The sequence below is a fragment of the Buceros rhinoceros genome, unplaced genomic scaffold (genome assembly GCF_000710305.1).
Source record: "Buceros rhinoceros silvestris isolate BGI_N320 unplaced genomic scaffold, ASM71030v1 scaffold18861, whole genome shotgun sequence".
In the NCBI taxonomy this organism is placed as follows: Eukaryota; Metazoa; Chordata; class Aves; order Bucerotiformes; family Bucerotidae; genus Buceros; species Buceros rhinoceros.
In genome coordinates, this window is record NW_010396171.1 from 30,848 (window position 1) to 56,940 (window position 26,093).

The window sequence follows — 26,093 nt, forward strand, 5'->3', positions numbered from 1 at the left end:
CAGGAAAGGAGACAATCATTTTCCACTCATCTTTCCAGTTAACCCACTGATCCTTCATTATAGCGCTGTTCAGGTTATTTATTCATTCATGTTACTTTTAGCAAAACAAGGAAAAGTACATGCAGAAACAAAGTACCCCTCTCTGTTCATAAAGCTCTGAGGTAACCTCTGAGGCAAAGAGAGATGCTAAGTCTTTCCCTTCAGTCAGTGCGGTATATTCAGGTGGTTCTTTGACATTCTTAATCAAAATCTAACTCTGAATTCTGTACCCTTCTATGAGGGGGAAGGGATTGAAGAAGTTCACTGAAATGACAGAGTCTTAATAAATGCCATTTCACTGATGATGTACCAACTACACGGGATGGCCTGGGAGCTGCATTCTGTCCTGCAGGCTTAAGGAATAGTGTGAGGTAAGTGATCTTACTAAGTGTCTTAACTTGTCAAAAATTTTTGCGTTGTCATAAGGTCAGAATAACAGAGCTCTGGGAGTACATAACCACAGATTAGATTTGGAGCTAATTTTTTTTTTTTAAACATAAAACCAAATTAGTCATTTAGATCACCAGATGACTCAGTTTCTGAATTTTACAGGCAGATCAGCGAAACAACCAGGAAAGAGACTGTTATAGGAACATGTGCCTCACAGCTGGAACAAAGAATAACAATGCAGAAGGTCTTTACAAGATGTCCAGTGTGATTTCTGGCTGGAAGTAGTTTGAATAACCATGACTGAGGACATACTTAACCACAGGGCCAAGTGCTCTCTGCAGATTCCCAAGTGTTCTGAAGATCTTTGATGTCTTTTGAGGTTCTTGGATGAAAGATCTTGAGAAAAAGTGTATGTAATAATTTTAATACAAAGCTACTTTTGTATTTGCTGGACATGAGTGGCTTTAATGGCATTGACATCAATCTGGATGTGAAATTAACAGGCAGGAGTCAGCTTCTTCATCTTCCACTTTGTACAAGAATGCATGTTGCAATTTTAAGTTAGACAATAAAATGACAGAACAAAAGGAAAAACCAGAAGCACTCAGTTTACATCCAAGTGTCATTTTCTCTGCACGCATTATTGCAATTCTTTAATTCCCTCATGGTCTCTTTAATATTTTGAGATCAGTGGACTTCCCTGCTGTGTAACCTTACCCCTACATAGCTCTTTTTCTGTCTTTCTTTTTCCATCCCTTTTATAATGTTCTCAGAAAGATCAAATCATTAATGGTACTAAGGACTTTGTGGTAGAAATTGTTATCTATGCTGGCTATGTTACTTATGGGAAGAAAGAATTTTAAGTGGAAACTTTACAGCTGCAAACACTAGAATGACAGAAATAAATGTTTCTTCATGTTTATTAAACCTATCTTTTTGTGTACACTTTTTAGTCTAAAGCAGATTCTCTGGAATACAGAGTCCTTTGCAGAAGTAAAAGAGCAGCAAGAATACTCTCGGCTTTATTTGTGATAATGAGAAGACAAGGACAGATCATTAATTTCTTTTCTCTGTTCATAAATGGCAGCACTTCTCACACAAAAACCTAAAGTAACTGAGTAAATGAGTTGTTATCGTAAAGTTTTCAGTGGAAACTACCAAAGTAAAGGCAGAGAAAACAAAATGTACAACATTCTAAGTAATGTTAGCTCATATTAAGCTGTCATCTGTAAATGCACAAGAATATTCAAGAGAATGCTAAGATATCATTTCAGCTCTTTGCATAACTATTAATTCATGTACATGCTGTCTGTAATACTGACTGTTCAGTACTGGAGACATTAAAACATTAAACACAAAGATTTTCAAAAGATATGCAGTAATAGTGGTATTTTTGGTTTTCTTCAAAATTCAGACCTAATGACAGAGAAACAGTGGAATGTAGGAAAGGCTCCAAACACCATTTCAGAGACTAGGAACTAATAAAGTTGTCCAAAGACACGGAGATCTCTCAGCAAGTCTCTATATACACTCCGTGAGCTATATGCATACCTTAAACATCATTCATTTTGGTATTTTATCAATAGTACATACCCTCCTGTGAAAGGATGTACAAACAAAACTTATTCAGACCAGTCGTATCACACTGCAGAAACGAGACCAATGGATGCAGCCGCAACAATTCACTAGTCACAGTCTCACATGTGATATCTCTCTGTTCCCTCAACTGTTAAGCAACCTTTTTTTTTTTACTCCCGTAATTACAAAAGCAGTGGGAAAGAACATCCATGACCTGCTTTCTGATCTAGCACAATAACCAGAAGAGGCAACTCAGAGCCTCACCAACGTTCACTTTGTGAAAGAACAGTATTCATGGATGGGCCCTGAGCTGAAAAAGGATTTGCATATTTCAGACTACCCTTAAGAACAAGTTAGAAGCATCAGTTTCTGTCTTCCAAAAGAATGCAGCTAAAATGTCTGGAGAGCCACATCTGCGTTTGTGTTAAGACAGTTTTTCCTTGTTTCCGTGTTAGGCTGTAACACTTTTTAAAGGAATACCTGATTAAAAGGGAACTATTTTGAGTTTGCACATTATAAATTTGCTAATGCCTAGTAGATGAAAGTATTTTCAACATGAATGTATTTATGCACTCCAAATACATTTTTGTGAGAGCTCATAAAGGCATAAAATGTTAATATATTTACATGACTGTTGTGTAGTATTTTACAGATGTACTAGATCATCTCCCTTGAGGGCTGTCTCAAACAAAATCCTGTTCAACAGCAGTTTACAAGGAAGATGACCCTTTGTCTAATCTGTATGGTAAAGGCATAAATGTTCTATTCAAGTAGCAGTCTTATAAAATAATCTGAAAATAAAAAGATGCCATTTTTTATAGTATATTTTGTCTGATTTATGATAGCCAAACCATACAGGCAATGAAGCATTCCACGTATTTCAAACTGACCTGCTTTTCATGAATGTCAAAATTTTGTGATGTCTACAAAAAAGCAGATTGATGACTGCTATCAAATTTGATAGCAGACATGAGGTTCAAAAGAAAAAAGGTTTTGTGCTATAAAAATTCAGCTGACTGATCCAGCTGTCTCTCCTGCACCATAGTAAGTCACGTCTTACTGACAGATCTAACAGCAAGTCACAAAACATTCCTGTGACACATTAGCAAACCCCTGAACGAATTTTAATTTTTCTAGAGATCTGGACTTTTTGAAATCCCTTAAGACACCCGTAAGGACACAAAAAAGAAAGTACTTCATGGGAGAAAACGTACGGATGAGGGAATTGGAAAATGTCACATATTTTGTATCTTTTTTTTTTTCTTTACCAACTGGCCTAAATAATAATAGCTTATACTAGAGTTAAACTGCTGAATCAACTAATGCATAAAAAACCTAAATACATTTTGAGATCATGTATTGCTTTGCAGAAATAAAAAGTGATGTTGGGAATTCTGAATCAGGAGCAAAGTAATATTTAATCATGTATAAGAATACATCACTCATGTTAGAATACCTTCAAAAGGCAAATAATCATGTTAATGCTACTCTAAAGCAGAACTTGTAGTACATAAATTCTTAACAGAATAAAAAACCCAGACAAAATAACAACAAAGTGATGGAACAAGCATTTTCTCCTATCTTTTTCCTTTGAAAAATGTGAACTTTAGGTAATAGTCTGTACAATTTCTAGTTCCAGTCCTTTGGAAAAGGCTGAACTTTAGATAATTGTCTCTTAAGTATTCTAAAACTTTCCTTTGACCTTTAGTCCAGCAGAGCAATAATCAAACTTATCTATATGGTCACTTGCAGTCTAGCAGCAGCTCATATTTTGTACCTTGGTTTTTTAACCCATTGAAGGAAAGCTAGAAAATCCCTGCTGATGAAATAATTATGCAGAAGGATACATCGTGTCTGAAACAATACCAGTCTTATTGTTAATGGGGTAGAGAAATAAGTAGGACATAGTACCTCTTTAATTCACAGATACTTACAGCAAGTCAAACCAGGAAACTTTGGGCTCTGGGTCTGTTTAAGCTACGCGGTTATCACAGTTGTCTGAACTGTACCCAACATACCTGATTTTCCTATCACCTGCTGTAATATTATGCTCATTTATCTCTTCTGAATCCCCTGATGCCGGTTATGACTGACACTCTGAAGCAAATCTGAAGCAAATTCAGGACAGTGAAGATTGAAGATATGCTAAAACAGTACTGGCTTTTGCCTCTTATTTTTCTCTTCTGTATTCAACAAGCCAGCCACAAACTTGTTTACTAATAATCACATTGCTTTGACATATTTTCCTTTATTCGGATCACATCACTACATGGCATGTGCATTGAATGTTACATCTGTAAATTGTAAGAATTAATGTAGGTTGCCAAGCTCTAGTTTAGCAGAGAGATGAAATGGCTGTCAAATGCGCTCAGCATTAAAAATACATTATTAACACAGCAATTTGCATAGACTGATGGATCATTTTTGAAATCTACATATTCTAGTTAATTCTATTATCTTGTTATTTTAACCAAAAAGTTTCAGAAAGTAATACTGTGGTTTATATGCTTTGATGAAATAATGGCTGTATTACACATTGGAACCAAGAACTTTCCATTGTTGTGTTACCAGATTCCAACAAAATGCTGCAAAGATAAATAAAAACCCAAAAATATCCAAAGGTTTTGTCAGCTGTATCTGTCTTTAGGGATATGCGATCCTTATTCTCATTCTTTCTATGAGCGCGTACTTACAAGTGCAGTCTAGGAGGTGAAAGTAGTGAAGGACGGGTGTCTAAGCCCCTTAGGTCACTGTGAGATTTACAGTTTTACACATTACATGGATTTGGGGTCCTCTGTGTGTGAAGTTAAATCTCAAGCAGATACAGTTAAACCTATAGTACTGTTAGGTAATGGAAGAGTTCCAAGAACACCATCCTATGTTCTTCACCTTCCTTGCTTCACACACACAATTCATTTCTTCAGTGACTTCTAGAGTCTGGAAAAGTTCAGAGTCTTTATGACTATGAAGACAACCACAAATGTCTGAAGTGAATCTTTCTTTCTAGAATGTTAGGAAAAATAAATCTTAAGCAGCAACTTTTTGATTTTTAAACAAGATGTGCTCTTGGCATTTAAGTGAATTTCATACTAAGCAACTTAACATCCACTTCTCCATGCCACGATGATTCTGTTCCAATACCGTATGGAACATATACATGCACACGGTAACATTTACCACGTAACAGTCTTTTAAAACTGAAGCTGGAATAGGACATATCAACCATACTGAAGTTTTGTTACAATAGTTAGAGAGACAAATTCAAGACATACCAGTGTATCTCCATTATTCTGTTACTTTTCTACAATGTTCACTTTGAAATACAGTGGCAGAAAGCAACCACCAGACTATTAAAAAAACAACCAGCATTTATTGGAATGCCATCTATGTGTACCGGTGTAATAGAAGTCTTGTCAGCACTTCCATTACAAAATGCCAGTTTTATGGGGTTTATAACTCTGACATAACAACTTACTATGAGAAGAAATTTAGAATGTGTACTCTCTGCCAAAGAGCATTGAAAGTTAAATATGACTTACAATGGCTCAGGCATTTTAAGTCAGAAAATAAATTAAAAGAAATTTTGACATAACATTTTCTTGAGCTGGTGCCACTTAAGAAAAAAAATGTGGCTTTGCTTTTAAACAGTACCAGATCCTGCAGTTCTTATCCTGCAGAATTCCCTTTAACTTCACAGAATAATTTCAGTGAGAGAACTGAAAGGAGTGCTATTATACGTTTTTGTAAATGTCATCAAGAGTTATATTAGCTTTTTGCAATTTGAAAGACTGAAATGCTATGGTATAAGATTGCCCCTGGGCACACAGGCAGCATGAGAATGACTCTTTGAAGACGTTCTCATATGCAGATTACATATAACAGTAACAATTTGTTAGCATCAGGTCGTTAATGGCTGTAATTTATACCTCTGTCTTACACCCGAAGTATACATATAATGCCTTATTATATGCACACCTCTCAATGAGGACAAGTCTCCTATGGTGAAGACTAATGGTCGTTTCAAATGCAGGGAACAGCAAAATGCATCCAGAGAAGGAATTAAAGTAAGTGAAAAAACAATTACCTGCCTATGGAGTGGAATACATTATAAAAAGTAGCCAGAAGGTCCAAACTAGCATACACGGTCAGATCAGTGAGAATCAAAGCAGGTCTACGGGAAAACAGGGGCATATGCTTCTAAATTTCCCAAGTGGGACAGACTGCAGGACCCTGACTTTGCTATATATGTTGCCTGACACAACTCGTAAGTTGAAAAGAAGAGGGAGCCAGAGAAAGATGTCAGCATCTGAATTCTGCTACAGCACTGTAGAGATATTACAAAGCCAATGCTTACATTGGTAAGTACCTACAGACTATAGCACCAGTTCATAAGATGTTCTAGAGTGGTCATAAAATCACAGAACGGCACCTCTGGAGGTCACCCGCTCTACCCTCCTGCTCAAGTACAGCTACCTAGGGCCCAGACCCATGGCCAGGCAGCTTTTGAATATCTCCAAGGATGGAGATTCTGCAAAGAGTAAAACATTCGTTTGTCACAACTGAAATACGTGTGCAACGAACAAGAAGACATTTTATTCATTCATTCTCTTCCTACCAATCTGAAAAGTTATAAGGTACAAATAGATAATATATCTCTACGCTAAGAGAACAAATTGCGTATCACAGTGAAATCGTGCTCTGTTATCTTCTGATTTGTGATGAAGAGTATGACAAAGTACAAGTGAAGTGTACAGGCAAAGCTATAATAAAAACATGAAGCAGAACCAAGTAAAAGTATTACAAGAGACAAGGTTATTCTGCTGTCAAAGGAGTATACAGCTTAATAAGCCCAAACCCCTTCTATGATCGTGAAAGACAACTTAAATAGTAAAAAATGAGAACAGAAAAAGCCCAACAGAGACTTTGAGAGAGAGAGATACATGTTTCCTTACTGGGACAAAGAAATGAAAAAAGATTGAGAAGAACAGTTTTACTTTAGAAAAAACTAAGTAGAAAAAACCTAACATACAAAGTTTTGAAGCAAATGGTTCTGCCAGACAGACTGCATTAGAACTCCATACTAGCAAATGCATCTTTTGGTCCTTCATGTTAGCAGAAGACAAGCACAAAATAAGGGAAAGTTGATTTGTTACAAAGAATTTTTTTCTCATTTAAAAATAGAAAATAGTAGTACAAAGACAGGGGTTATATTGTTGTGGGATAGATAAAGATGTTCCAGAAGGAGACATGTAGAATTGAGCCTAAACTATGTTTCTCTATATTTAGCATTCCAGCCTGTATCAAAGACAAAACAGCGCTTTAGGTCAGCTCTCATTAGGCTGGGCTACACTATTTCCTTCCTTGAGCCGCAGATTAGCTTCTACGTGTTTTCTAACTGGGAGCTTCAGAAGAACCCAAAGAGCCACTTTTGAAAATCTCAGTCTTTACCAGCCCACAGGGAGCTGGTAACAGGTGCCATTAATGTCACATGTGAGTATCGGATTGGCGGTTTAAAAGAACGTTTGTAGTGCGTGCATGGCACAGTGCTTACATGACTTGTCCAAATTCATACAGCAAACCTGAACCAAGCTACGCAAAACTATTCTGAACTCCAGGACAGTTCCTTACCAAGAGGTCATCACTCCTGTAGAGTGCTCTTGGATCACAAGGGCTTAATCTTCACTGGGGCGAACGCTGTATAATTTACGGCAGGGTCATGTATAATGGATGAAAATGTTATAGAAAGCGACATGACAGAGTTAAGCAAAGTTAGGGAGTGACAAGTTTGAAAAGGCTACATGAACCATTTTTGTCTTATTTCTTATTATTTCCTATAACCTAGATTTTAATTTTAGGTTAGATCGAATGAGAGTTTCCTAACAAAAACAATCAAAAAGTTCTATGTGTCTTTATGAAAGCAATGAGAAACTTATGTCATTTATTACATTCTAAAAATTAAAGAGAAGAAAAAACTCTGCTCATGTTCAAGGCAGTCCAACATTCTACAGAACACGGCAGAGTACTTTTGTCAGCATTCAGGGATTATTATTGATGTTCCCTTTCAGGTTTATGACTGCACTACTTAACTCCATTCAAAACTGCACAGGTAAGACTTGATTCCTAACTTACCTCTTCTTACAGAATCAGGTGTATGGGAGAAAGCACTGTAGTGCTACTGCTCAAGAACGTACACAGCCTGCAGCCTATAGCAAAAGTGAAGTTTACGTACTTGAGCCCACAATTAGTTTAGGCCAAGCTGGGATGCACTGACTTTGCTATCGTAATATGGGCAGGCAGCTACCACTGCTTAGCTGATTCACTGCAATCCGACTGTGCATCGGTCCATGTTACCTTCGAAGGATGCCACTAGCTCTCCCTCTCCAGCACCATCAAGCAGACATCTGGTCCTTTTCTTGAAGTTCTTCTATTTATCTCTTCGTTACAAGCTGGCTTATTAACTCACTTCAAACAGGGGCCCTTCTTCACTCCTCTATAATCAGCACTGATTACCAAGCACGCACATCCTATCATTTTAGGATATGCAAACTGTCTCCTCAGACTAGACAGGTCAACATATGCGTTTCATTTATTTTCTGCATTTGGCTCCACATGTAAGATCTTTGCATTCAGTAAAGTCATGTACTCTACCTCTTTTCTTGCCTCCAAATGGATTGCCTTCTAGGCATGTTTATTATATAAATATTAAATACTAATAATTACATAAATATATCACTAATTACAGGATGCTTGCCAAATAGAATACATCCTAATTAGATATAATTAAATGAAGACCAACAAAGTGACTCATTTCACAACAAGGCCACCCATACAAATTGCAAAATCAGAAGTTGATGGGAAAACATTTTAAGTAGTACAATAAACTCCTAACCAACAGAATAAAAACTTTGTCTCTTTCATTTCTTGTTGTGAGAAGCTCTGGTCAAAACGATTCAAAATTTCCTTCAGTTAGTCAGTGCTATTTTTGCTTTTGCCACAGAAATACAGTGCATTCTTGAACAGTCACCTCCGTAAAAAGAGTAAGGAGGAAATGAAAGGGTGTGGAATAAACGTGGCTACAGCAGGGAGGTTCAGGAGAACCTACAGACCTAGAGTTCACGTAATAATCAATGTAATGGTCACCTCACAGGACGAATGCCTGTGAACCCTGTAATAATTACTTCCTTCCTGTATACCTCTTGTGCAATTGTTTCAAAACAAGATGCAAATTGGAACATGGTCTTTGTCTTTTTAATTCACATTATAATGTTAGTTGTGCAATAGTTTATCAGACAAGCCTTGAGGCTAAGTGTGAAAAATTAATGCCTTCTATTTTAACAGAGGAACCATGTGCAAATAGTCTGTATACTTTGCAGCTGTTATAATGTCAGGAGGAAATTTTTACTAATCAAAGGAAAGTTTAACAGCTAATATGTGATGATTCCTGCTTACATTGTTTTCAATTTTATCCTATTTAGATTCTTCCTCTAGTAGAAAACTGTTAGATTTCTTCTAATCTTTACCACAGCTGAAACTTTAAAATGGGACTCCTGCCTAGTTTCCCATTAATTGACAAAAGAAAAGCACAATTACAGCAACTAATAAATTAATTGTTGTTCCCCCTCAACAGCCTCTATTTAGAACATGATAAAACAAATTCCATGAGAGCAACCAATAAATTTACACTGTGCAAAAAAAAAAAAGGAAGAAAATCTGTCTTGTGCCATAATTACTGATTAGATACTTACAGAGAAAATCCATATATTTAAACCAAAACAAACCCTAACGATGAGGTGAAAACAGAGGGGGACTTCTTAAGACGCACTGATGTGTCTGTCACATCAGTACAGGTAATATACTGAGGTGGTGAAAGAGTAGCGACCCTACCAGAACCTTCAAAGCAGGACATCGATCCTCCTACTCAAACCCATCTACAAGAAAGCAAACATAGTCGGTGCATTGCCCATGAACACTTCCACTACAGGAAATGTTTCTTGCAGAAAGGCTGGAGGAATTTGATCCACCATGAAAACAGAAGTGGTGCTCTGACAGAAATCTCTGCACGTATTTTCAGAAGTAAACTCACCTCCAAACATTTTATATTCACTTCACTATAAGTAGTACTGTGAAATACTTTTTAAGTCCTAGAACATAATTATAATGGGTGCTGTTAGCTTTCAAGGAGTTATGTTTTTAAAGCTCTTAGGGAACTTTTGAAAATTAAAGAGCTATTGGAGCAGTGTTTCATTTGAAGACAAATTCCAGAGAGATGGTACTGTGGATCTTACTGTTGTCCTGACAGCACATAGTTGAGAACTTTTCTACTCATAAGAACACCTTTCTGTCTGTTTAGCAGTTCAGTTTTGAGACCCTAATTTAACGTTTATTTTCTCTGTCTGAAATTAAGTCACGCTGAAGATTCTATTTGTTCTTATTTCTGTTATTTCTTTCATCGATGTTATATATTATTACTGAAATAGATTTATTTTCATGCTAATTTGCTGACCAAATTCTTTTCCTCTTCTGTTTTGTTTTCATAACCTTTTATCCCTTATTTAGTCTTTTAAAGTCATGGCAGCATTGCTCACTTTTCTTTAGTTTTGTTATGAAATTAAAGAAATAAACTGGAAGAAGAGAGTTAACTATGTTACACTATCTGAGCATGATGAAACATCCTACAGCAGGAAAATTCACAGCTGTCCAATCTGTCTCCTCATCATGAGTAAGCACTGTCATACATATGGTGCACAACACTGACCTCAGATCTTTCCTACTCAGATTGCATCTGGTTCTTCATTAGTTTGATTTACAAAATGAAACATAATTGACGCTTTGACAACATTATGTTGCCAGCAGCACAAATAATAAATTAAGAATGAGTGAAGTAAAAGTCTCTTCAGTCATGTATGCATAATGGCATGCTGCGTATATACACTCTTACCCTGTAGTTCATCACTTACGTTTTATGTTGTCTTGGGCTGGGTCACATTTACATAAATCTCATGAAGTCGCTATGTAATTGTGACTGATTCATACAATAAAAAAAAAAAAGAAGAAAAGGTGCTCTCTGCAATGGCGTGATGTTGTGGGAATTGGTCTTATCTTCCAATATACATATACAACTCTTCTGTAGTTGTGTGAGTTTGTGAGAATTGAAAAGAAATTGTCATCAGAGAGCTGCCCTAAAACAGGACTGAAATGTTAAACAGCACTGGAACAGAAGCACTTGCAGAGAAACACTTCTCCTGATACAAAACTATGAAAAGTACAGAGGTGCTGGGGATCACAGCAGAGTTGAAGAAGAGCCTAGAGATGCCTAAAAGAGGACAATTGGCTTACCAGATGGCCCCCGCCTTGCTCGTTCATTCATCAGGTTGGCCTGTCCAGTTGAATGAAGACTTGATGGATCACATCTGGCTTAGGGCGGAGAAGAGAGGGAATCTGTCTGGAGCCCTGCATCCTGAATACAGGAGAGGAGTGGATAAGGTTTCAGATGGACAGAAAAGACAGAATGGTCAAAGCACGGAGGAGCTTGGTAGCTGAATTAGCCTTTGAAGAGTTGATTCTATTTTTCCGACATTCAGTTTCAGCTAAAGCAGCTATGTGCACCAAGAAGGATTAATCTTTTTAGCCTGCTGAAGTAGTGAGAAGCACATAACCCTGGTAAGAAGGTGTAAATCATTCAGATAGGGCTAAAAAGTATGTTTGCAGAGGAACTGCACTTAGTCTTTGCTTGTTCTGTGGTTCTAAATAGAAGGAAGTCCAGAAAGAGCACTGATCTGCATGCAAGAAGAAAGATGGGAGAGAGAGCAGAAGCAAGTGTCAGAGAAAGACGTGGCACATGAAGAACTGGGGTGGAAAAATGCTGGTTTCCCACCTACACTAATGTAATCTTCACTTCAGGAAATAACATCACATCTTTCTATGCCAGGGAAGTTGTTTCAAATCGCACTCAATTGATTTTCAACATCAAGGAAAAACAGAACATCAGGGAATAACAGAACATAGTCAATAGTGATGAAAGAAGGGGGAAAGGAAGCCCAAAGCTATTAGATATGAAAGATACATACTGAGAATATTTTCACCGACATTCTCAGATGGAACTAATACTACTGGACCATGGAAAAGACTAACCTTGCTAGGACCACAAAATGGAATAGTGGAAAGGAGTTGAACATATAACTTCAACTGCAACGCAAAATCATACAATGGAAATGGAAATGATTCAGTGCCTGGTAAGGGAGAACAGCTGAGGATTACTGGAATGTATTGGGGTCCCCTATCGTTAACTTAAAATTCTACCAGTCTTCTAGAATTTGAGAATAGTCTAAAGACCTATAGTGCCAATTTCCACCTCACATTGCTTATCACTTTATCACTAGCAGAAAGGGACCACTGAGTCTTTAAACACAGTCTATTACCTCATAGGATGACATTACATCTTAGAATAACATCAGATATGTAAATAAGAAAATTGCTTTCTTTTCCTACGAAGAATGATCTAACATAGCTTCTGATCCAAAGCAGTTTCAATCAGGTCACTTGACTAAGGATAAAGGAATCCGAGCACCATAAATAAGGAACTCCATTTCCTCTGTTATAAACCCAAGTAATTTCAGAGACTTTACACTCACCAGCCGACATTTGCTCCAGGAGAAGTATCTGCACTGGCAGAATATAATTTTTTGCATATTAATCAAGTGGAAGCTAGAATCTGTCCTTTCCTTTTTCAGGCCATGATACCCCTGCCAGCCTGCTCCAACAGTGAGGGAGATAAGGTAGCATAGTGTCCTCTTATCACCACCCAGCTGGACCACAATTCTTACACACCTTCCAGTGCACAGACCGAGACACGCCTGAGACGTCATTCTTAAAAAGAGATGCAGACCCAGCAGTGTACTATAACTTGCAGATCATAAATAGAATGCGGTAGTTCAGGCCTCTAAATCATGTTTGGTTCCTAACTGAGAAAGATAAGTATGCATCTGATATACGATTAAGAGTTTTCTGAAATGTGATTTCGTGTCAGAATAGTCTAAATCCACAGAACTAAAATGTTTTGTGGAGTTCAGCTACCTTAACTATCCCATGATTCATTTTGATAAAACTTCGACCTTTCTACTCAGCAAAATATCAACATCATCTTCATGTTTTCTCAGTTTAAATTCTGTAACTTGAAATTTATAACATAAGCAAAAAAGAAATTATTGACTAAAAATCTTTCAACCACACTAAAAAGGAAATATTTCAATAATTTTATATCAACAATTTCATTATTAAGGATATCATTCACAAAAAAATCAATAATCTGAGGTCCTTCTTGTATTCTCAGTTTATAAAAATGTTGAACTTTGCTATTTAAACAGCTCCAGTTTTAAAGCCATGCTGAGAAAAAGATTAATAGTATGATATTTATAAGATGTTTTTTCACACTATGAACACTCCCGGAGAATCATGACATGTGCCTGTGGATGGCAGATTCTGGCACAGAAGTGCCAGATTATAGATTAGTTTGTGGTTGTTGCTTTTTTACTACATTCAAATAATTTATTTTTAACTCTACTACTTTCATACCGAATGTACCTTGCTATGCAAACATTCCTTGTGATTTCCAGTGACAAAATTATGCCTATTAAGAGATGCAAATCAATGCTTTTTTTCTTGATTATGCAGCATGTTCTTTCACAATTTTAGTCTTCCAGATGTTATTCCATACCGCTAATATTAACAGACATGGTAAAAATATATTTACTTACAGGGTGCAAGACACATCTCTGATCACATCACTTAATTTTACTTTTCGAGAAAACCACTAACAAGGATGTGATTCGGTATGTTTTAGAGTCGTACTTTGAAAGTCTAATTATTGATATATAAAAGAAATTAGGATGATAATTAAAGATGTTAGAAATATATAAGCATGTGGTTTCCCTCAAGAATCACCATTGTGAAACACCCTCCGATGGAGATGGCAGCTGGACCACAAAGTTTCCCAAGGCTCTGAAAAATTGCGTTAAGCTCAAGATGCACGAGGATTTACGTTCATATCCAAGGGACCATATGGGTGCTGTTATTCTAGATGTTCATTGTACATCCATCAAGAAATGATGGGTTTAATGATGTCCTTGCTAGGGCAATTTGTACTTGAGGTCAGTGGGTTAACTTTGAAACTGGGGAAACTGGAAGTAGAGCAATGAAATAGCAGTGCCACTTCTTAGGTCTCTGAGGTATATATTTGGAAAGAAAAGTCAATCAGAAACACAGAAGGAGCTCTAGCTGGCAGCTGAGACAATGGCAGAGACTTATCGAGAAATGCCAAGAGAAATTGACTCAGGGAGAGAAACTCATTTTAACATGAGAGTTACTCTTGTGGGAACAAGAGACTCGCCCTCCAGGTATGCATTTGACAGATGCTGCTAAAAATATTTTCAGGAAAAAGATGTGGAAAAAATCTAGGATTTACTACATTAAACACACAGTGATACCAAGTAGTTTCAAAAATAAAGTAGTGCTAGTGATTTTTTTTTTATCGTTTGGCATATCTAAAAGAGAGGTTGCATGTAGTTTTCTTCTCTGGCTATTTCTAAATAGCTTAGAAATATTTGTTTATTAAGGGTAAAGAGGTGATGAGAAATAGGAAACATTTTAAAATAAGATGTGCAATAGTATACAAAGGCATGCAAGCCAGTTAGTGATTGACGTGATTATACCAGGCTATTTCCTTCTAAATGCATGACACATCGCCTATACTTTCAAGGCAGCACAATGAGGACATAAATGACAGATCAAATTTGCTAGATGCAAGAACAAAAAGAATGGACATTTAAACGTTAACATTCTTGGAGCTATTAGAGGTTCCATAGGTAATACGATAGACTAAGCATGGCTGAGAATAAATATTAAGTTCATTTTAGAGAACCAACGGAACAGTTCACCACTGAAGTATATATAATGCTTCAATTTAAAAGGAAAGAAAAACTTCTTTACTATGCACTCACTAAAATCAGTTTGGCCCAAATCCAGAGCTCAAATCACCAGATGGACATTGAACGTTTTGGGGAGACGGGAGGCTGATTGCCTGTAAGGCTATCTGTCTGCAGGAATATGAAGACATGCCGTTAAGATGGTTAACTTAACCCAAAGAGGAGGCCTGCCCATGCTCCAAGCAACCGTGTGATTGCTTCTAATATATAAAACCTAGTAACAGGTATGTAATATCACAGTTATACTGTACAGGTGCACCAGATCTTCTCCAAAGGCACAGTAGAACATTTGATTTGGGGTTTATTCCACCAGGAAACAGAATTTGGCATAAGAAAAATGTAATAGCAATGGAAACATCTTTTGGGAAAAACTAAGTCTCTTTACAGCAAAGATGTATTTGCTAATTTTTGAAAGTAAAAATTGCATTGGCAGTGTATCAAAATGTTTACATCTGTGAAAACGCTTTTATCACTAAACTCTGTTCTCACTTGAACAACCTAAGGAAACTATAAGAGCATTAGGAATTCAGTGCTGAAAACAGGCACTGCCGTGAGCATATTGTTTGCAACGCAGGAGACGATCCATGTACTCGTATTAGATTCTAGGTAATGCTTTGTAAAGACCACTCATCTGAAAAAAGACTTGTCAACAAACACTAATTCCATTTCCAGAGGTGTCATTTCAATATACTGATGCCATGACAGTACAAAAACCTTATCAGTTGTCTAAATTCTAGTCAGGTTTTTGTTGTTTATTGTCATCCTGCATCTTTTTGGAAGGGTTAATTCTATTCATCTAAGGAATCTGCAACACATTGCTAGAGTGTTTCAACATCTGCCTAAACATCAGATATTTTCATCTGAACTTTTAGGGTTTTTTCTTTGAAGTTTTTCAGAAACACTACACAAAACATTTATTTTAACTTTTCCCATTTCTGGTCATATGCAGAAACCCAGCACAAAGATATGAAAAGTGACCAGTCAGTCAGTCTATATGAGTTTATGCAGTCACAGATTTGTTATGTCATGGAGTCACAGGTTTAGTCACCAGGACTAAGAGACAACATTGCATTATTTTTACGTTGAGTTAGTTTTTTGTATTTTTATTACATAATTTTATTATCTCCCTTCTGAAGGGATGAGTTTTATGCATCTGGCAATCTATGATCAAGTGCTCCTCGCATTAGTTTGGAGAGCGGTAGACTATCGGTAGGCTGCCCACTTAGCCAAGGCACAAAGCCCAAGAAAAAGAACTCAGTAGCAGACATTTGAGCGTAGAAAAGAACAGAAAGAAAGATCAAGAGATAAGAAAAATAAAGTTTTCTAAGAAATGATTTAAAGACATTCAGTGAGATGTATGAAGACATTTAAATTTACATTTTTACATTACTTACATCAGAAAGGCACTACAGCCTCCACAGTTTTGGGCATCTGGTCTACAGAAGGGATTATAAATATGCAAATTTAACAGATCAAACAAATAAAGGATACCAGTATATCATTTCAAGGAACAGATTCTGCTATGATATACACAGGGTAATTTCTATAACACACAATATAATCTCAGGAGGAGAGTGGTTTCTGATGAAGATACACCGTTGTGCCTCTAAGTTAAACGTATTTGGCAATAGCCAATCATAATATTTGCAGTGTACTTGGGCAGCACAGTTAATTACTGAAGCATCCTGTGAACTTGCCTTAGGGCAAACTGGAAAGTTTAAAAAATAGAAATAGCCTGTAGGCAACAAACTGAAGTAATTAATGGTGATGCTGTTGTGATGTTCCATATACCACGAGAAACTGCTACATGGAACTGCAATGCATCTCGTATATTCTCTAGTATGGAGGACAGAAACAGAACATCTCAACTCTCCACCCATGGCAGACACACCACATTGCTTTGTTTGCGTAATAGTCCCACCAGATCAGATAACATCATTATTTCACAAAGCAGAGAAGTTGTGCCAAATACCACAATGTTACCTCAAGCACAAAAGAAGAATCTCTGAGGGTAATATAATTTCACAAACTCTCTTGACGAGGGGTACTTTTGTTTATCTCTGTACTTGGCGGAATTTTGGAGAAAGGAAAGATATGAAAAAAGCATCTAAATAAAGGAAAAAAACCCACCTAATTCTTGCAAATTAAAGATTGGTTTTCCCTATCAGGTTTCCTGAGAAGGTGCAACCTATTTATAATACCTGTAAGAGGACAGCATTTCTTCAGCAGCCACCAAGGCAGTCTCTGCCCTCTTGAAGAATTTAAGCAGGGCAAGAATACAGGAGGAAGTTGAGGCTGAGGTTAGGGTCAGGAGGGTGTCAAAGATTTTGCCCAGCAGTGTGAGGAAATGTTTTCCCATTCCAAGCCCAAGTGGGCTATACACTGATCTGATTCTCAGATACACAATTCTCCAGAAATGAGAGTAGTATTTGTTATAGGCGTTTTCTTATTTCCAATAAGCCACACAAAATTGGCTTTTGGACAGCCCAGACACTCATCAGTACAACCTGGGAGTAATTTAACTTGTGAGTTCAGGTTTTTCAGGAATACTGGAGTTTTTTCATCAAGACTAAGCTCTCATGCTTACCTAGCAGATATATGCATCACAAAGTCATGCTCAAGTTCATTTCTTAAGTGGCATAACTTAATAAAGACTCTCTAAGATTTATGATGTTTAAATGGCATTAAACCTCACCCCAACCAAATTATACCCTGATTTTGGCTTTGACAGGCGTATTTGTTTCCTGTGGGAGGTCATGATCTAGCATCAGCCATGGACTGCGTACCTGGCTGAAAAGTATAGATTGTCCACATAGTTGGGATTTTGTTCTGGGATACTGAAAAATAAAATCAGATAACTCTTTTCAAGTAGATTTTTAATTTCAAGATATTTCAGTTGGTTGTTTTAAGAGGATTTACACATTTAACTGATTCAAATGCATTAAAAATTGTGTAAAACTGAGTGGCAATGTTGTACCAATATTAGGCTTATTTTCCTAAACCATGCTGTACAGAAAGGTTCCTCATTCCCAGTCAGATCAGGAGTCATTTTGCCATTGGCTATAACTAGGAGTAAGAGTGGGTCTTAAATGAGTAACAGATCGAAAGGGCAAGACTAATGAGCGATGTGAGCTAAGTATTTAAATATCAAGACAAATACTAAGACCTTTTTTACGTTGTCATGCTGTGCAGAGTAAACCACCTCACATTTCGGATGCTGAATTCATGTTACACTACTGACAATTGTGAAATGCATTTTGAAAAGGTTTGTTTTATCTTCTCTTGTAAGGTCATAAAACATAGAGAGACTTATTTCCGACATGAAAGTACAAATGTAAGTAGAGACACACTTCATGAACGCTATAAGAGAAAAACGTAACTAATGAAAAGAAAAATTCAGGATATATTTAAGCAGATTGAAGAATTTAGGTTTTTATAGTATCATTTAACAAAATGGTGCCATCATTCTTCTTGGTTGGAACAGCTGGAATAAAAGCTGAAAAGAGCATTTTCTCTTTATTTGACATTTCACGTATTGCTTTTACCCTCATGCACATACACCTCAGATACACATCTGCCTATTAGTAGTGAACTAAATAGGAATTTTCTTCATTGTCATTTCAAATAAGAGCAATAAGAGGCTGAATTTGACTAAGATTGCTGACAGGGTAGTGTTCTATTAAAAAAAAAAAATGCCATGATGGAAAAACTTTGCTGAATATTCAAGTAAGTACAAACAGATAAAGCACTTTTTATAGCCTTCCTGTGACCATTCGTAGCTCTTTCTCACATGACCTTCAAATTTATCTGTGTGCCAAAGAAAAGGATCAGTGTAAATTTATTGCTCAACAATATTGAATGGGCCTTTTTGTCCATCACGCATTAAATTCCACTTCTATATTACTACAAAATGACATTATGCCCTTCCAGAAGTGCTCTAAAGCACAGTGATATAAAGTGCCTTTCAGGACTTTGCTGACCCAGCCAGCTTTCTCTTTCCAGTAAAAGTGTCTGAAATACTTTAGAACCCTTATACACATAACAAACAGGCTTAAAAGGTGTCTCCTTTGGGGGATTTAGTAGATACTTAATTTTATGCTCCCATCTATATCCAGTCAACACAGAATCAACATTTATTTATCAACATAGTTCCAGATTTTCATCTTACACAACGTATCTCTGGAATTTCAAATTAATAGAAATAAAACAGGCAGTAAATCTGTCCTTTCATTTTGTTTAAGCCAGTGAGCTGACTTCTAGATCTAACTTCAGTACTTGTTGTGCTTTCTTCTAATCTACTGTAAAGTATTGGAAATACTTTAAGAGACATAATGAAGGTACCATTAAACAGATTATCTACATTGTAATTGCCCCAGGGACAAACTGGTAAAGCAACTGGAAGTCACAAAGCAATTCAAAACTAAGTTGTTCAGGTACACGTTATATATGTTTTATATTTACCTTCATTTTTCTTGATGGTGAAATTTGGATTGTTTACCATTTCTGGAAGAAGACTGAACAGGAAATAATGCCCATTTTTAGGATCATCTTTGTCAACTGCACTGACAATCTGAATTACCTACAATAGAAAATGTCCTCATTAAGTATTCGCACTCCTGATAAACATATTGAAAAAAAAAACATTCCATTCTATCAGACACATTCTCATTTGTCTACACACCAGATTAAAAATGTTAATTTATAGTCTTGCAAGGCTTTTCTAGACCTTAACCAGACAGTCTGTGGAACAGGGACTGTTCCGGCCCATTTAAACTGTTTCCAGAACAAGGAGGCAGAGAATAACGAGAGACAGGTACATAAGAGAGGCCCGTAAAAACTGCTGCTTATTTTTAGGCAAGGAATAAATTATTATTTAGCAATATAGAAGAAGGAAAACTGTGTTTCAGAAACATGATGCCTATGGCAATATTTCATTCATATAGCCATGCTTCACACTGGACCAAAATACACAACCTATCTTTAAATCTTTCTTCTTTCCTCCACCCCTATTTTTACTTCATTGAACAAACATCTTTTTAAATTAACTGCTGGTGTGAAGTCTTAGAAGATAAGTAATCTAATCTGGAAAAAAAAAGAAAATAACTCTATATTTGGGGTTTTTTCTTTAATTTTAATAAAACCTCAGTTATTCCTGTACTAGGAACATATGTTTGTATTAAAATTTTATTATTAACAAATGATTCCCGTAATAATGCAGGACACTAAGATGTTAGAAGATGAGAGTGTGGATAGGCTGAACAACTTTGAATAACCAAATAACTCTGAATGAAGCACTCATGATTTATAGGACCAACCACAGTATCTGCAGTGTATTTACCTCCATTTACCTCTTTCACCTCCAACATTACTCAGAAGGATACTGCAGTTGATCATCTTCAAATCATACCAAGTTCATAGGAATATGACAGGAGGAAACGTTATTTTTAGATAATCAGGAGGTTTTAATTTCTTTTTAAATATTTGATATGATTACTTATGATTCCAAGAATTTTCCAGAGAATTAGAACAGACGACAACAGTGGACCCAGATCTAGCACTCAGAGGTGAATTTCAGTGGTAGTTAGATCATGCTAGATGAGGTTTATAAGAAATTTAATGGGAATTATTGACCTTTCCCATGAACATTGAATTCAATAACGTTTTTTGTCTTATGTAGTTATTTTTGCAATGCCAAAAGCATCTGACCAGTAATTTCTTGGACAATTAAATTCAAATTAGGAATCACTACAAATTTCATTTTTAAAGAGTAGAGTAAAAATGAAAACAGGGTCTTATGCTGTCCAAATTCATAGAATTGTACTTTAAATTTTGAAAGTTTCACTGACAAAATGCTAATAACTCATATTTTATACTTTTTTTACCACAAGAGAAAGGACTACCAATCTGCATACGTTACAGACATGAAAATAATCAATATCCCATTCTTCATTCTACGTTCTTCAAGAGTCAAAAAAAAAAATCTTACTAGGTAAGCACAAGGAGCCACATCAAAAGATAAATATTTGAAATTAGGTATGTAAAATGATGTTTGAGGAGGTATTGCTATAGGCATACATAACTTTCAGGCAACCTGTGAACGAATTTGAGACAATGAATTCCTTGCCTAACATATTCTGGATAGGTCAGATTTACTATCAAAAATCTACTGGAAAAAGTTTAAGATTGTTTAAATACTACATAAATGGATTATTTTGCTTTCATAATTGCATCTGCCAAGGTGGGAATCTCGACGGATATGATTTCAAATACATCTATTAGAAGAGATGGACAGAAAAAGGGCTTACATAGCTTTTGCTTAAAGTAGGTCTCCTATTTAACATCAGTGTGAAAAAATATAAACAGTGAAAAAATATATAAACAGATGTTGTCAGTCCCACTGCAGAGATAGACCCATTTACAAATGTGGAACGTTTTCAGCTCGCTCTTTGCAGAGGCGCAAGGTACTAAACTATCCACCGGCACAGGGCCCAGGGCTGCACTAGGTACTAGTAATTCTGCATCACAGGTAAGTGCAATTTAGAATGGAATCCCAAACGAGTGTCTTTCGACAGATATCATTTATGATTGTTCCATTTTTCAAACACCACTAGAATGGGAAAGCAACAGGGAAAAAGGATAATGGCACAGTGAAGTCTGGAAGGTCAACTGCACATAATAGGTGCGGTTTATCTGAGGGTTATGCAATTTTCTCTCTACTGGCTACATAACTGTTAATACTTTCCAGCATTATGTAAGAGAGTTGACTGTAAAAATTCACTGTCTCCAGGTTTTCAGTTAATATACCTGAAACCCAGTAGCCAAGAGTATTGCTAATATGGGTTTTTGGCTTACAGAAATTTTATGAGACAAGGTTAGTATCTAGATTGGAAATTTTCAAGAAATAGAAACTGGGCACATTCTTTGTCCTTTTTTTTCCCCGCAGGAACTATAGATACATCTTAATATCCTATCGAATTCTGTCTTACATTTCAGTTCTTTCCATCCATTCCCTTAATTTTCTACCAAATCATTCTTTCTCTGAAATGCACAGAAAATTATATGCAAAAGACAGGCTTAGTGGAATACTACATTTGTTGTGTTATATGCATACATCAAGGAATTAAGAGTTAGTGTTCCCATAGCAACCTTATTTCTTTGTGCGTTTGCATTAAAATAAGCTCTTAAAAAAAGCATAACATATATACAGTGATACACAGCTGCTGTATCTTTTATTCCATAGGGGTGAAAGAAATCTAGTAACTCTCATTACCACATTTTTATTAGCATGCTGATGAGCATACTTTATTCCTAGGTGTTCCGTGATCATGAAATGGAACACTATTGAAGTAATTCTCCAACACTTAATTTCATAACACAGTAGAGAATCTTCCAGGGGTGACCTGCCTTACCTAGCACTACAGATGTTTTTTCTTCCCTAGTAATAACATACATAGCAAAGGTGTTCCATGTAACAAAACTGGTCAGTACTAACAATAAAGAAAACGAGAACTGATTTTTTTTCCACTACATATCTGTAATAATATTTATAAAAGATTACCAGTATAATCATAATGAATTGTGTAGAAGGATAAATAGCAAAACAAAGTTCTTATCAATGTATCCTAATTATCTATGTGCGATTTTAATGTATGATACTGTTTAAAAGTCTTCCCCTGCAAGGCAACTTCTTAACCTTAGAACTGTTCCTTATCACTAGTAAACCGTTGCCTACTTTATTAAAACTGTTCCTCCAACTCTGAAAAAACTTCTGCAGTTCTATTGGTGTTCACGGTTACTTCTGAATTACTTTGCAAAGTTGTAATACTATAAGCAGTAGACTCATTATGGTACAATTTTAAGTTTGCCTTTTCAGCTAGAGCCCATCCTGTACTGCTGGAACCTGTATTTTGCCATTTGAATGGGCTTTGACCCTTCAGAGAGACAAAGATCTATCTGAAGATTTCTTAGATTAGAAAAAGCCAATTCTATTAGGACTGAATAGAGAAAAATTGTGGAAGACTGAAGGAACAGAAGACCAAACATTGTATTCAGTTTTATATTTCTGTGGTCTGAACACTGGGTTGAGCACTGACACAGCATTGTCTGCACAACTTAAGTGTTTGAAAATTTTGTAGCTTTGTTTTGAGCAAACAGCACTTCACTGAAAAAGTCTGAGTATGGCCTGGGGAACAACGAGTGAGGCACTTTTCTTACGCAACAAAACAGATTCTGTTCTAGGAGTATAGGGAAGTAATTTAACTAGACTGGACAACAAGCAGCTGTACACCTATAGCCAGCAAAACCATGAACATCCTGACTTTAGTAAACGGAATTACGCAAAAAACGTAGTAATAGCAAAAAGCCACGAGCTAGTTTATGGTTAGCTTACAGGTACTGTAACAGTACGTACAATTTTTTTCCCCCTAAAACTGACAAAAAAACATTTCTGGCAACTTTATGTTGTCTGTAAAAATGTGCAAGGAGCACATAAATATGTGCATGAACATACACATTCTTTCTCCTCTCTCTTTCCTCTTTTACTAACTGTTGTACCTCTACTGTTAGAGGTAGGCTAGAGCAGAGAAAATGCATCTGGCAATGATATACATCAACAGTTTTTAATACGTTCTGTCACATCACCAGCAGCTGCACTTGACACTTGCAATTATATTAGAACCCAAAATAGAACACTTAGAAACTGAATAGGTGGTTCAATGTATTTAGGGGCTGCAAATAAGGTTTCATAACAGGTTCAGACGTAACCTCCCTTATGATACCTCACATTTGACTTAAACTTAGATTTAAGTTGAACTGCAAATTCAGATAGACAGGAATACTATAACACAATTGCAACTTTCCTGCATATATAACATTCAAGTTTAAACTTTGGAGAACTATCCAAATTAGGCTTTCATTACTATGTAAAAGAGTAGTATCTTTCTCATATTAGGCATTTCATAGCTGAGACATATTTAATTTAATTCCACATCTTGACTGATTAATATGATTTCTTCCAAAATTTGAATATCTAATAATAAGCATAAGAAAAACCAATGAGGTAGTGAGATACTAAAATCTTTACAGGAGCAGATAATTTTTGAATGATAACTTAAATTTAGAACCTAACCTTGGTGATGAATCTGGACTGGTTACTGTTCCAATAATGTTATTTGTTTAAAACACAGAATAAATTGCAGGATCAGTGCCACCTCATCCATGCTGGCAGCCAAATATTTAATAACCATCTGTAAAGTTCATACAGGGATTCATGCTCAAGAGTGACATCTGCCTTCAGATCAAGAGTGTAAGAAGTGATGTCAAGATGAAGAATATCATGGTTTAGTGAAAGTTTTCCTTAAGTGCTTAAACAAAAGCCTCTTCTACTAGCTGACTCTTAATCATCTCATTTACTGTTTTACTTCAAAATGGAATGTGAACATTTTTCACCATCTCCTAAACCACCTGAAATTCAACAGTAATACCTAGATAAATATATTCAGAAAACATTGTGCCACGCAGCTTTCAGGGAAGCTTACAGAGCCCCGGATAAAGGTATACTTGTTGGAATGTAATATATCGTAGAAAACGTAACCACTTAGCATCCAAAATCCACCCTGAGCTAAACAGAAATCCACTCTGAGCTACAAGAACTTAACTACCAACAGTAAGGTAACTGTCTGCTGTAAAGGCACATTTCAATAATCTGCTTTTCAGTGGTTAGAGAGAAGGGTGTCATTTAATACGACTAAAAGAAAATAATCTCTAACTCTATTGTCAGGTAACATTCTTTGGAGAATAGTGAATTTAATGCCTAACACCCACATGAGACACAGGAATAGCTGGATTAACAAGACTAGTGTCATGCCGTCAGCTGCTGTTTATATAAATAAAATGTCACAATCTAGAAATAAATTAGAAAGTTTTAAAACAGTAAATTGTTGTAAACAGTGTTTCACAAGCTGGACAAAAGTTAAATCTCATTTACACTGCGTAACTTTCTAAAAGTCTGTGCATTTTCTTGAATCTTTCTTCATTTATCATGACAGAAGATTCAAGAAATAAAATATATTCTTCCATATTTCTGTACGTTTGTCCTTCAAAGTGGATGCCTTTCAAGAAATCTGTTTCATTTTCTTTGAAAAAGGCTATACAGGTTAAATCTTGCTTCTAGTGTCTTGCTATGTTTATTTCACCTTGTAAAGTGTTCTGCAAATTCCTTTGCCAACACTTTTATTTCATTAAGTCAAGAAGGAAGTAACCTGTTAAGTGTTTTTTTCCTTTGTTTTCATTGAAGTATAATCAAAACTTGAACTCCACTTCCCCAACACCCCATCTCTCTCTTTAGATACTTTAAATGCAGTTACAATTTACTTGACTTTCCATCAAGTTCTGGTTTGCTTTCTTGTTTTTACCCAATTGTCATAGAAAAGTAAGAACTAAATAGATAGAAATTATAACTGAGACATGGGCAAGGAGAAATGGTTTTATTGTTTTAAGAGTTTCTTCTAAATTATACCTGGGCCCAGCTCCAATATAGTTCAATAACTGAACTGGAATTCAGATAGGACTATACTTTTACCTATTAACACACATGAACGTGGGAACGATGAGCTCTGTCACACAGAGTGGTAACAGTGGGAACTTAAAGACGCTCAGCATTTCTTCTAGATATTGTCAAGATATCTACCTTTAATTTAAAATCTATACTTTAAAATATATATGTCCATATATAGAGAAATGTACCACAGAATAAAATCATAGATTTACCTTAAATTAATATAAAGAGTTGTTAGCATGAATGCATAGGCACATATTTTGGGAATAAAGCTAGAATGACAGGCAGGGAGAAACTGCATCCCATCCTCTCACACCGAAGTACACAGTATAAAAACACATGGAGATACTTACTTGTCCAGGCTTCCCATTCTCACATAAAAAGGCTTCATGCTCTGATGCAAACTCAGGAGCATTGTCATTTACATCAAGAACTTTGATCGCAACAGGCACCCGAGACACCTGACTGTGGTTCCCTAAGAAATGAAATCAAACCATAAAAGGTAAGTATATTTAATCTGGGACAGATTCATAAATCCTCACATAGTAACC

General features: G+C 36.2%; 1 protein-coding gene across 1 annotated transcript in view; it reads right to left on the reverse strand.

Moving 5' to 3' along the window:
• Window positions 1-26,093, reverse strand: part of CDH8 (cadherin 8, type 2) — a 144,856-nt gene that overhangs the window by 7,040 nt on the left and 111,723 nt on the right. Inside the window, exons 9-10 of the mRNA XM_010145833.1 lie at window positions 25,896-26,017; window positions 19,449-19,566 (exon numbers count right to left, since the gene is read on the reverse strand). Coding sequence (XP_010144135.1) covers window positions 19,449-19,566; window positions 25,896-26,017 — 240 coding nt within the window. The remainder of the gene's footprint in view (window positions 1-19,448; window positions 19,567-25,895; window positions 26,018-26,093) is intronic.